Source organism: Trachemys scripta, chromosome 4, assembly GCF_013100865.1.
Source record: "Trachemys scripta elegans isolate TJP31775 chromosome 4, CAS_Tse_1.0, whole genome shotgun sequence".
In the NCBI taxonomy this organism is placed as follows: Eukaryota; Metazoa; Chordata; order Testudines; family Emydidae; genus Trachemys; species Trachemys scripta.
The window spans coordinates 123,106,457-123,118,483 of record NC_048301.1 but is presented as its reverse complement, the minus strand read 5'-3'; the positions used below and the strand labels follow the sequence as shown (position 1 = coordinate 123,118,483).

The 12,027-nt window shown below is 48.3% G+C and overlaps 1 protein-coding gene across 1 annotated transcript; it reads right to left on the bottom strand.

The window, feature by feature from the left end:
* Positions 1–214: 214 nt before the first annotated feature.
* On the bottom strand, positions 215–4,510 carry SLC26A9 (solute carrier family 26 member 9). Its single transcript, XM_034767080.1, has 4 exons — positions 4,268–4,510; positions 1,656–1,795; positions 926–1,036; positions 215–605 (listed from the first exon to the last, which is right to left on the bottom strand). Exons 1-4 carry the CDS (start codon positions 4,390–4,392, stop codon positions 409–411), a joined length of 573 nt encoding a protein of 190 aa, XP_034622971.1. The 5' UTR covers positions 4,393–4,510; the 3' UTR covers positions 215–408.
* Positions 4,511–12,027: the final 7,517 nt, after the last annotated feature.

Sequence of the window (12,027 nt, the reverse complement as noted above, 5' to 3'; positions counted from 1 at the left end):
GCTCCCATGCAAAGTGTCTTTGGAGTAAAAATACACCTGCAATTGCTATGAGCTGCTGATCATGGAAGAACAGAGACCCCAATGTGCCTCTTTTTTGTTCAGAAACTTTAATATAGGATGGGTCCATCTATCCAGATCCCTATTATAGTTTAGGAATCACGGTAGTGTCTGAGGTCCAATGTTTCTGAAGTCAGGGCCAGGACCATAGGACCCTTCCAAACCCTTTGTCTCCAGGTATCACCTACTTGGAAACAGTCCCAATTGTTGCACCTGCTGGCACTGCCATCCCCTTCCTCAAGGGTGTAGAAATGACAAAATCCCACTGCAGTTGTCCTGTGTAACCAGTCACTGTTCAACTTCATACAAGGGGAAGGGTTAGGCTTAGCTCAGGCAGTGGACACTGTAGCTTTAGTGCTGAGATGTCCTTACTTGTATGATGGCTGTCAGACAAGCTAATGTGGCGGAGATCTCCAATCTGGCTGCCTCCATGGCTGTGTTGTTGATGTTTATCTCATTGGTGGTATGGTTAAAGTATTGGAAATCGGATTCAGGAGCCAGATCATGGCAGACGCTCCCAACGATAATGCTGATGACAGCAAAGGTGCCTGCAAGACAAAACAGTAACAGGTGACTTACATGTATGCAAAGCATCCCATCCTGAAAAGTATTAATGTAGATTGGGAATCACCCACCACTGCAATGCAGCCAGTTCTGTAGCAGAACATGGCAGTGGTTTATCAGTTCATGGTGCAATGCTATACAGCCGGCACCAGGGATCTAGGACCTTGATTAATGCACCAGAGAACAGGCTTGGTAAAACAGAGCCATATCAGGAGATATGGTACAGCTGGAGGAGGTGCTCGGGCAATGAACGTAATAGGAATGTACAGACATTCAAATCTCAGAACTAGAAAGGGGAACTTACCTGGGACCATCTGGTGGATGCCACCTAGGATGAAGTAGGGTATCAAAGGGAAGAAGGAGGAGTAGAGTCCATTGATGGGAGGCAGATTGGCAAGCAGCGCAAAGGCCATCCCTGAAAAATGCAAGTGAAATTGACTTCAGATCTTCCATCTCAGTTACAGCCGTGGTCCCTGAGAATTCCCTTACTGGCACGGAACCGTGGCCCAGCAAGTTCTGCAGCCTGTCTTTGACAATGTACTAAATGCTTCAGGGGAAGATGCAAGAAAGCCCATAATGGACATTTACGGAGTGGGCTACTGTCCCAAGGCAGCAGGATCTACCAGCCTTCATAGGGATGCAGGACTCTCCTAGTAGAGACTCATCCTGTTAGCGGAAGTTAAAAATCTGCACAAAGCTGCTGCGTCAGTTTGCTGGGTCTTTGTGGCAAATGCAGCTTGTTAACTCTCCCAGGCTATGAGATGTGACCCTCTGGTGAGAGGGAACTAGGGGCAGAGCCAGGATAGCCCTGCAGGGAAACCCAGGACGAGCCAGCTTTAAGGAGAAAGCTTTGGCTGAGGTTGTATGTTCTGTTGTTACTAATAAAGCCAACCCCAGGAAGGGGATAAAATCAGCCATCGACAGCACGTCTGGACTTTAATTGGAGCAAGGTGGGAATGTTCTCTCCTCACAGCTGCTCAAGGGGGGGAAAGTGACTTCCTAACCCCCACTAGGGAAAGGAAACCTGGTCTCACCTTGTGGCACTTGTATTGTCCCCGCACTGATTCCCCCGAGGATATCGGGCACAATGTAGTCTTTAATTTTATATTTGGGGAGCCAAACGAGTATTGGAAACAGACTGTAGATGATGACTTTGAACCTGGATGATGAACATCTAGAGAGGAAATGAACACAAGTAAGGAAGGAGGGTCCTGATAAGAAGCATTTCCCCTCTCTACGAGGTTTCCTATGCAAAGGACAATGGTCCTGATTTTCATTGCCTCTTGCCTTAGGAAGCCATTTACACGAGACTGGAGTAGATAAGAAGCCAACCTGGGTATGAAGCATCACCAGTCTGATGTGGCAGCGTTCTGCACACGCTTCACACTGGCACAGGTGTTGACACAAGGAGCAGCGCAAAGATGAACCAGGCCTTTTACTCTTAGCTGCTATATTGCTGTGACCCAGGTAGGGATGGGTCAGAACCATTTATCCAACCCATCCTCAAACTTTGGAGCAAATACTACCTGGATCAAAACTGTGTTCAATTCTGCTTCACACAGCAATACACCAAAACGGGAATCATAATCCAGATCTGCCCCTCTCCAAAGCTTTGGAGGTTCAGATAACATGGGATCTGGATCTGCCCCACTTTCTGACTGCAGTTCTCACCTTGCAAAATCCAAACTCAACCAGTGAGGTTTAGCATAATCTAAACTACCTCTGGTTTGCCCCAGCTCTGATCCTGGATTATCAGAAGCCTTGGACCAATACATTTTAAGACTCAGTCTAAAAACAAAGAATTTGCAGCTTTGTTGATCACATCCAGCAGACATAAAACTAACAAACAAACAAGTATTGGAAACAGACTGTAGAAGTCACATAAACTAATTAAATATTCCCGAATAAACCATTTGAGCAAACACAGGTTCTTGTGAAAAAACAGGGATGGACAGACATTCCTCAGAAGCTGCTCCTGATTATTAGCACAGGCTGAACGTCACGTGTTGGAAAAGGAAAGTGGATCTCTAGGATTTGTATATTACCCTAGAATGCATGGTTGGACAGGGTTTCTATTTTAGAAAGAGCAGGTGAAGTTTCCAAAACAATTATAGGGATTTAGACACATATCTGCTATTTAAATTAGAGTAAGATCTTAGATCTACATCCCCTGAACTGTTCAAGGATCTCAGGCAGTATCTTTCTTCAGTGGTTAGAACATAGGACTTTCAGGGTTTCTCTAGGTTCTGTTCTCCTTTCTGCCACTGATTCATTATAAGGCTTTAAGCATGTCAGTGAACCTCAGCTTACCTATCAGTCCTATGGATTTAACAATACATGTACAGCCTTCCTCAGTTAATGTCTGCAAAGCCCGTTGAGATACTTGGATGAAAGATGCTTTCTATATAAATGCAAAGCTAAAGCATTCTTCTGAGCACAGCCAGGCTGCCTTCATTTCTGGTGTCATGGCACACTGCAGACTGATTCATTTGAAGTGAAAACCATAAACTCCATTTACCTTTCAATTACACTGCAAACCCAATCAAATATATATTCATTACTCAGCTCTGGTTATTCCAGATGGATTAATCACCAGCGGCTGTGATTGCATTTTCTCCCTGGGGTGGTGCTGTTCCGTACTTCAGCGAAGTGAGATAGAGAGCAGAAGGGGCTTATTGAAAAACTCCCTCCACTTAAAAAGCACCTGGATGCCACCCAAATCTAAAGTCAACATGGGAACAGCCACAGCCTCTGAGGCATCAATGTGTCGAGTTTAACAAAGGCTCGCTAGCCTATGGCTTTGCCTATCCAAAGCCCAGAGAGCACCTCAAACAGCCGCCCATCTTGATTTCAGAGTACAGAAATCTTTCCACTCCAAATATCTGTGCTCAGTTAGCTATTAGCTTGCATGGCCTGACTCTCCGTTACTCCATTGCTGTCCTGGGGGCAGAGCCAGGACTCTATATGCGTTGGAGGAGTGTTAAAGTGGCTTTAAGCCAATTTTGCACTCCCTGTATTCTGAGGCAGGGCCCTGCGCCCAATGTAAGTGAAAGCAGCTGGCCTACGCTAGACCCCGGGAAGCAAGGACTAGCCATAATGCAGTGCACTCCAGCCTTGCCCCCGATTCACTCCCTATGCTGGGAGCTGATAACAAGGCAGATGCAGAGCCCTTACACTAGGTCTATGCCAGTTGAGGAGTCCCTAGACACGTGGGGGTATTTTCAAGGGGCCATTTCTGATTATTTCAAGGTCCTTTTATGCAGCTAGAGCTGCATGACAGAGCCTTTGTGTGTGTGTGAATCAAACCTCCAGGGTCGTGGGCTAGTTCGCTGGCAGCTGGTTGCCTACCGCCCTTTGTGCCTTTGAAAAAAACTCTCTACTAATTGTGAAATTGATTAGAAAATTACTAACAGGTTGTCATTGCTTCCCCTATGCTGCAATGCCTGGTTGTAAAATGCCACAGGAGACTATTTATTTGCTTAAAAACATGTTTCCCCTGGAATTTTTTTTAATGGAAATGTTGTATTGATCTTAGGGTTCGCTTTCTCTCCTCCCCTTCTCTCCACGCCCCCGAACACCGCACTGCTGAGCCAAATCTGACCTGGCAACATGCTCCGAAGAAGACTCAGTAGCATTTCCACATTACCTGAAAAGGTTCTTGACTTTTTCCCCCAGCGGGTAACTTCTCTTTTTCTTCTCAAACTCTTCATCAAAGAAGTTGACAGAATACGCAGCCCGGTCGACGACATAGCGAGGTCGGGCTTGGTTCATCTCGGTGTCCTTCAAATCCTTCCGAGATAAGACAAAGGAGAAGAAAGGAATCAACGTGAGCAGAGCTGGCCACCAAGTGAAGTTATAGGAGAAGAAGAAGAGAGACTTGGTCTAGCCTCCTTCCTCCAGGCATTTAGGATTTCCTCTGGCGTATTCTGTCTCCTAAATGTCTTCTTTCCCCTTCACAAGCAGGCTTCTGGAGCAAAGGATTGTCTGTTTCCAAGCTGGGTCACCACCTCTGGGACAAAATGGATTTTTGTCACCTGCTTTATAGTGAAACTCATAAGCGAGGCAATGTGGTCTAAAGGAATGTGCACAGGACTAGGTGTCAGGAAGTACAGTTCTAATCTTGGCTCTGCCAATGACTTACTGTTTGGGCTTGGGAAAGTCACCTGATCTTTCCATGCCTCAGTTTCACCATGCATAAAATGGGGTTAGTGATACATCACAGCACTGCTGAGAGGATTAATTAGCATGTCTGTGAAGCACTGTGCAGTGGGATATATTAACATTACGAGTACAGAGCAGCTTTCGTCCGAGAGGTTCCAGCTATAGCGCCTCATTAATTCATCTACAAACATAACACCCTTAGTGTTTCATATTTGCATTAAGAGACGCTATTCTGTCCTGCTCAGAGCTGTGGGCTAATATCCGATTCCTGTCAGAAGCTGGGAACAATTTTCTCTCACACAGAGACGTAACAGTTGCTGACCTATTTGTATGATAATGATGCCGAACAGTCCTGTTTGACCAGTCCTATGCAATATCTAGGTGTCGGCAGGGGAAGATAATAAACTCCCCATGGCTCACTTTAGTGTAAACAAAGCCATCAGAGGAGAGGGGAGAACCATTATGAGCTGATGAGTCTGAGGGTGGGGAGGGGGAATGCATAAATTTGAAACAAGGATGTGGATAATTATTTTTGTCTGGCATTTATTTAAGTATGTCATTGCCCATCGCACACGCCGAGGACGGGAAAGAAGCTGGGATTTCAGGGAATAGTTATCAAGAAATAAAATGTCCATTGCTGAAAGATGTGAATTCGGATTCGCAGGACCAGCTCCAGGCCCTCAAGCAGGTGCTTGGAGCGGCCGTTCCGGAGAGGGGCGGCACGTCCAGGTATTCAGCAGCAATTCGGCGGACGGTCCCTCACTCTGCCTGGGAGTGAAGGACCTCCCGCCGAATTGTCGCCGCAGATCGCAATCGTGGCTTTTTTTTTTTTTATTATTATTATTATTATTTTGTTTTGGCTGTTTGGGACGGCCAAAACCCTGGAGCCGGCTCTGGCAGAATCTTGTCTGTAGCTCATTCATGTCAATGGAGCTATGTAGATTTACGCCTGGACCTTTGTTTCAAGAGACTGGGCACAATAGGGTCAGGTTTTGATTGTGCAAAACCTTGTCAGTGGATATTTGGGCCTTACCGAACCAAAACCAGAGTAGGCTTTTATCCAGATCCTGTTTTACCAGAACTCTAAATTTTAGAGGAAATCAAATAGAAGGTTCTGGAGTTGGCCCATCTGTGTAACAGCTAAATCCAAAGTGGTTTTGGGTATTGCATTGGCTGCGTTTTAGTTTAGAACCAGGTGCCATTTTACATCCAAAATTCTGGGAGTACTTGAATAACAAATTCTCCTTACGTCTGTCTCGAAATTGTTTTCGACTGGGCCCAGGAATATCCAGATCATCCAGTGTAATCTAGGATTAAGGCCTTGTTTGCAGGGGGGAATTGAACAGAAGTCTACAGTGGAATAAACTATTCCAGAATAGCTCCCTATAAGAACACTCGGTTCCAGAATAAAAATCACTCAATTCCAGAATAGTGCAATGATAGAAATACCTCTGGGGTTCTCGTACTGTGGGTCATGACACCTAGTGGGGTCATGCAACCAACGGCTTGCTGAGTGTGTGGAGGACACCATTTTGCTCTGCACAGCATAACCTCACACATACGGTACGTGCAAGATCACGCTGCCCGGAGGATGCCATTTTTCGCTCCAGAATGGCATCTTCCATGCTGTCGGGGGTGGCAGGAAACAAAGCGTCTGGAAATAGGGTCATGCAGGCAATAAGGAACTGCTGCAATAGCTCTTCCAGTCAATTTCCCTGTGTAGAGAAAAGCCTACATGACATTGAGCCCATCCTCTGAGAAAGCCTGAGGGAAGGGGGTGGTCAGAGAGAAGGAATAAAGGTTTCCAGAGGAAAAGCTATGTGCTGGCTGCATCGAGTATATTGTCAACCCCGCAATCTGAGGCGTGATCGCAGCTTGGTTAGACATACCTGCTCTAGCTTTAACTAAATTAGCAGTGTAGACATGGCAGTGTGGGCTGTACAAATATGCCGGGCAACCTGGGCATGCGCTCCCATTGCTAGCCTGCTCTGAATCTCGTGCCGCCACATCTACGCTTCTAACTTTCAGCCACACCAGTGCAGATACAGCTAGCCCTGGTATGTCTATTGAGCTGCAATCGTACCTTGAATTGCAGTGTAGACAGACCCTCGGTCTGGGAGTGATGCCATTAATGTTAAACGTTTTGGGCCCAATTCATCCCCGGGGCAGCCCACTGAAGTCAGTGGATGAATTTGGCTATTTGTACTTTCTGTGTATTTTCTGCACTGTAGCCCAGTCCGAGTTCAGAACGGAACTAGATTATCTCACGTGACTGCCAAAAGGAAACCATTTGCGTGAATGAGGGTGGTAGGACTGGGCTTGCTGTCTGGCATGCCAGGAGAAAAATCTCTCTGGCCATGTCTTGAGGTGGATAAAAACAATGTGACATCCAGGCCACAGATCTGGAGAGACGCTGCTCCTAAAATACCTGAACACAAGGCACATGGCCTGGGGCAAAAGCTAGTCAGGAAAAGGGAATCATTATAGCCTGCAAGGCGCTTTAGAGGCTGTGTATGAGGATTGCACCATGCACCACTGAAATGCAGGGCAGAAGATGGCACCTGTTCAGGAGAGCACATCAGCACTACACAGCAGTTTGAGATGGGAAGCAGAGGATACTATATCCAACTGAACACATGGGATGATTTTAGGGAGGCAGAATGTTAATTAACACCCTCAAAATGTGGACAGAGCACAACCAGCAACACCCCATCTCTTGTGAACTAGGGCCTTGTCTACACTAGAAAGGGTTTGCTGGTACAGCTATATCAGTATTGCTATCCTGGCAAATCTTCCCAGTGTAGACACAGTTTATACCAGAAAAGAGCTCTTCTGCCTGTATAACTTATAACAGTTGTCAAATGAAATCAGCTATACTGGCAACTGCCTCTACACCAGGGCGTTTGCTGGTATCAGAATGTCATAAAAGAAATCACGCCGCATCTGCTATTACTACGAGCAAACATGTCTAGCATAGACTGGGCCTACGTGAGGCTAGGACTGTGGTCTTCCATTATTCGAAAGATGGAATCCCAGCAGCATAGCCCCATTCCCAGGCCCTGGCTTAGTAGTGACTCAGGGGAAAGAGTGGTTTCCCTTTGGCGTGTGTGTCTACCCTGTAATCAGAGGCGAGATTGCAGCATGTGGAGACATACCCAAGAAAGCTTTGATCTAGCTAGCTGGAATAACTATCGTAGGAAAGCCATGGCAACGTGGGAGTGAAGCCCTCCCAGTTTAAGCTAGGAGAGCCTACATATGTGCTCAAGCATCTAACTTAGATGCTTGAGCACATAGGCAGGCTTCCTAGCCTAAACGGGGAGGGTTTCACTGCTAGTGGTACCCGAACTAGCTAGTTTAAAGCTAGCTCAGGGTAGGACTCCACAGATCCAGAACCCAGGCCCTATAGAACTACTAGGCCGCAGACAGCAGCAGGCTGGCACCCAGTAGCAGCTGTAATTAGCTTGCACTCCACTCCCCATGTGGACACAGCCCATGGAAAGTCCTGCATCAAGGGGTCTGACCGGCAGCAGCCCCAGGACTCATCATTGGCTCCCCACTCGATATAAACCCAAAGGACATTTGTGGCTGCCATGACCATTTTTTCTCCCTGTGCAAATCCTGGCTTTGACCTTGGTTCGATTTTCACTTTGCCTTCTGACTTGGACTCTGATCCTTGGTATCTGCCCTGGCCTGGAACCTGACTATGAAAGTCCTCTGCTACTTCCAGCCTCAGGTTTGATCCTACTCTGATCCTTGGCCTGACTGCCCTTGTTGGGATCCTGACACTCAGGTATGTCTCCATGTGCTGCAATCACACCTCTGATTGCAGCATAGATATATCTTTAGAGGTCTCCAAGTCCAACCAAAGAAGAGCAACAAGAATGATTAAAGGTCTTGAGAACATGACCTATGAAGGAAGGCTGAAAGAATTGGGTTTGTTTAGTTTGGAAAAGAGAAGACTGAGAGGGGACATGATAGCAGTTTTCAGGTATCTAAAAGGGTGTCATAAGGAGGAGGGAGAGAACTTGTTCACCTTAGCCTCTAAGGATAGAACCAGAAACAATGGGTTTAAACTGCAGCAAGGGAGGTCTAGGTTGGACATTAGGAAAAAGTTCCTAACTGTCAGGGTGGTTAAACACTGGAACAAATTGCCTAGGGAGGTTGTGGAATCTCCGTCTCTGGAGATATTTAAGAGTAGGTTAGATAAATGTCTATCAGGGATGGTCTAGACAGTATTTGGTCCTGCCATGCGGGCAGGGGACTGGACTCGATGACCTCTCGAGGTCCCTTCCAGTCCTAGAATCTATGAATCTATGAATAAACCCTGAGAGCTGATGAGATCTTAGCCCAAGGTCATATGGCTGCAGGCTATAACTTTGTACAGAGCAGTCACACACCCCTATGGGAGTCTGCTGTCCCAGCCTCCTAAACTGTGCTTTCCTTCCAGGCTTTCTCCAAAGACAAAGGTTCACGCTGATAAGAACAGAGCTGGAGGTGCAGATGGGACTAGACAATCTCAGTCAGACAGCGGCTTCCAGGCAGCCCACCTTTCACTCCAGGCAGGAAGATTATTGAGTGCAGTTGGGGTTTTTTGCAATGGTTTAACTCTTTCTTTCTCTGGACACTTCTGGCCCTACCCATATGGACTATTGTGGAACAAGCACTTGGTAAAACCAGGAGCCTAACAGATTGCCTGGAATGAGTAGAGACCATGGGTTGCTCCCATCTATACTAGCTCCCAAAGCATTTTCCATTCTAATAGAGAGGGACGTTAATGGAGACCAATGGCTGACACCACAGCAACAGGGCTACTTTGTGCAGATGCGCCTTCTACATACCTGTCTAGTCAAGCCCAAAAATATCATGCCAAGTGTGTTACACACCAGAGGACTGAGCCAGAGAGGTGCCAAGCATGCTCAGCACCTATAGCTTTTGCCCCTCAGGCTTGACTCTGCTCAGGATCAGGCCCTAAACATACTGGGTGAAATCCTGGCCCTGTTGGAGCCAGGATTACACCCATAAATTATGCCCAGAGGAATGATGTCACTGTTAGCTGAGAGGTGGAGTCTGGAAGATTTGAACAACATGCAGTAACATAGCACTGAAGTTTGGGGCAGGAAGCAAAGGATAATGCAGGCAGCTGAAATGGCTGGGGGAATATAGGTCAGCAGTATGATGGTGCTAATGGAAATTTGGCCAGGAACCCGAGGTTGACAACCCTCATACGGTGACATGTGCTACAAAAACTCTAATGATCACATGGAGCCAGACCTAGGTTGCACCCATCATCCAAAATACAGCACCTCCAACAGCGCTGGGCTCTCTAATACCAGTCTTGGGCGTGGGTCAGTGCTGACTCAGAGGAGTGTCACTTACTGCATGACCAAGACCATTTCCCCCTGTCACTAGGTAGGTCTCTATCCATACTGACCCTGCCTGGCTTACATGACAGGGAAAGGAGTGAGGCAGCCGTGGTCTGACCATGTGCAAGGAGACCTTCCCTTCCTGCATCATTGGTCACTGGGTTCAGAACCCTCCAGGTGTCAGCACTTCGACTGGCATCCCCTTTCTTGTTTTTTCCATTATGAAGACAGGGTCATTTGAGACTTGGCTCAGGCTCACCCTAAACACACCTCGGGCTGGACCCAGATTTCAAGTTCATTCCCTCCAGGCTCATTCTAGATTCTTTAATCCCCGCACTCCTGGGCTTGCTCCAGATTCCCAGCTCCCCATAGCTCATTCTGGAAGCCCAGTCACTCCAGACTCACTTGAGATTCTCAGTCACTCCCCGCTGGACTTGGTCCAGATTGCCAGCTCACCTAGGCTCACCCCAGGAGCCCCATCCCTCCAGATTTCCAGTTCTCCCTCCCACCCCAGGTTCACTCCAAAATTCTCAGTCCCCTACCGCTTGTTCTGGATACAGAGTTACTCCTGGCTTCACTCCAGATTCTGTAAGTCATCCCCATCCGGGCTTACTCCAGATTCTCAGTCCCCCATGGCTCATTCTAAAACCCAAATCAAGTCTCAGCAAAAGATCACAAACTCCAGTGACCCTGGCCTAAGTTTCAGGTGTGTGAAGCTTTATTTCTCAATCCCGTTGCTCTCTGAGCAGTGTGCCTGCCATGCCATCAGAGGGACTGAAGTCTCGCCGCTGAGCAAAAGTGCTGGTAAATGTGAAAAAAATAATAAACACAGCAAGTGTGGAGGGGAGGGAAATATTCTCATGATTAAATTCATCTTGAACAAACAGGCTGATGATGTCAGCCTCTCGGAGAGAGTCAAGTTCTTGAGTTGGCTTATCAATGGCCTTGCCCTAGATCAAACAGCAGGCTAAACCTTTGAGATTTCAGAAATAAAGAGCAGGAGTCACCTGATTGTGCAGTGAACGAAAGGGTAAGCCAGCTGTCGTGGTGGTGAAGGAGTAACACGGAGGTGAGCAGGTGGAGACATACCCAAGATAGCGTTTTGCCTTCGTCACAGCAGCAAAATGCTGACCAGGGACAATGCAAGTTATCTACGGGGATGGGATCCCAAAGCCAGTAAAATGCTGTGCTGCCAACCATCATTTTGTTAACTAGGGGCCAGATTCTCTGGAGAACTCAGTTTCTGTTTAGGGTTACCATATGTCCGGATTTTCCCGGACATGTCCGGCTTTTTGGGCTCCAAATCCCCGTCCGGGGGGAAATCCCAAAAAGCCGGACATGTCCGGGAAAATCGGGACATGCGGGGCCGGCGGTGCTGCGCTGGGGGCCGGGCCGGCGGTCGGCGGTGCCGAGCCGGGGGCTCGGGGGCCGGCGGTGCCGAGCCAGGGGCTCGGGGACCGGGCCGGCGGTGCGATGCCAAGCCGGGGGCCGGGCCGGCGGTGCAGTGCCGGGGGCTGGGCTGGGGACCGGCAGTGCTGGGCGGGCCGGGGGTGCTCGGCCGGGGGCTGGGCCCCGGGCTGGCACCCCAGGGCCCAAGCCGACCCAGGCTGGAGACGCCGGGGGAGCTAGACTGGGCCGCGCCTCCTCCCCCCACACCCCTCTTACCTGCTTCAGGCGTCCCGTGAATCAAATGTTTGCGGGAAGCAGGGGAGGGGGCGGAGTTGGGGCAGGGACTTTGGGGAAGGGGCGGAGTTGGGGCGGGGCCGGGGCCCCGTGGAGTGTCCTCCTTTTGGAGGCTCAAAATATGGTAACCCTAAAAGTTTAGGCACCAAAACAAGTGGCCAGATTCTCAGGAATCTCTGCATGGTGGAAACACCTTGCG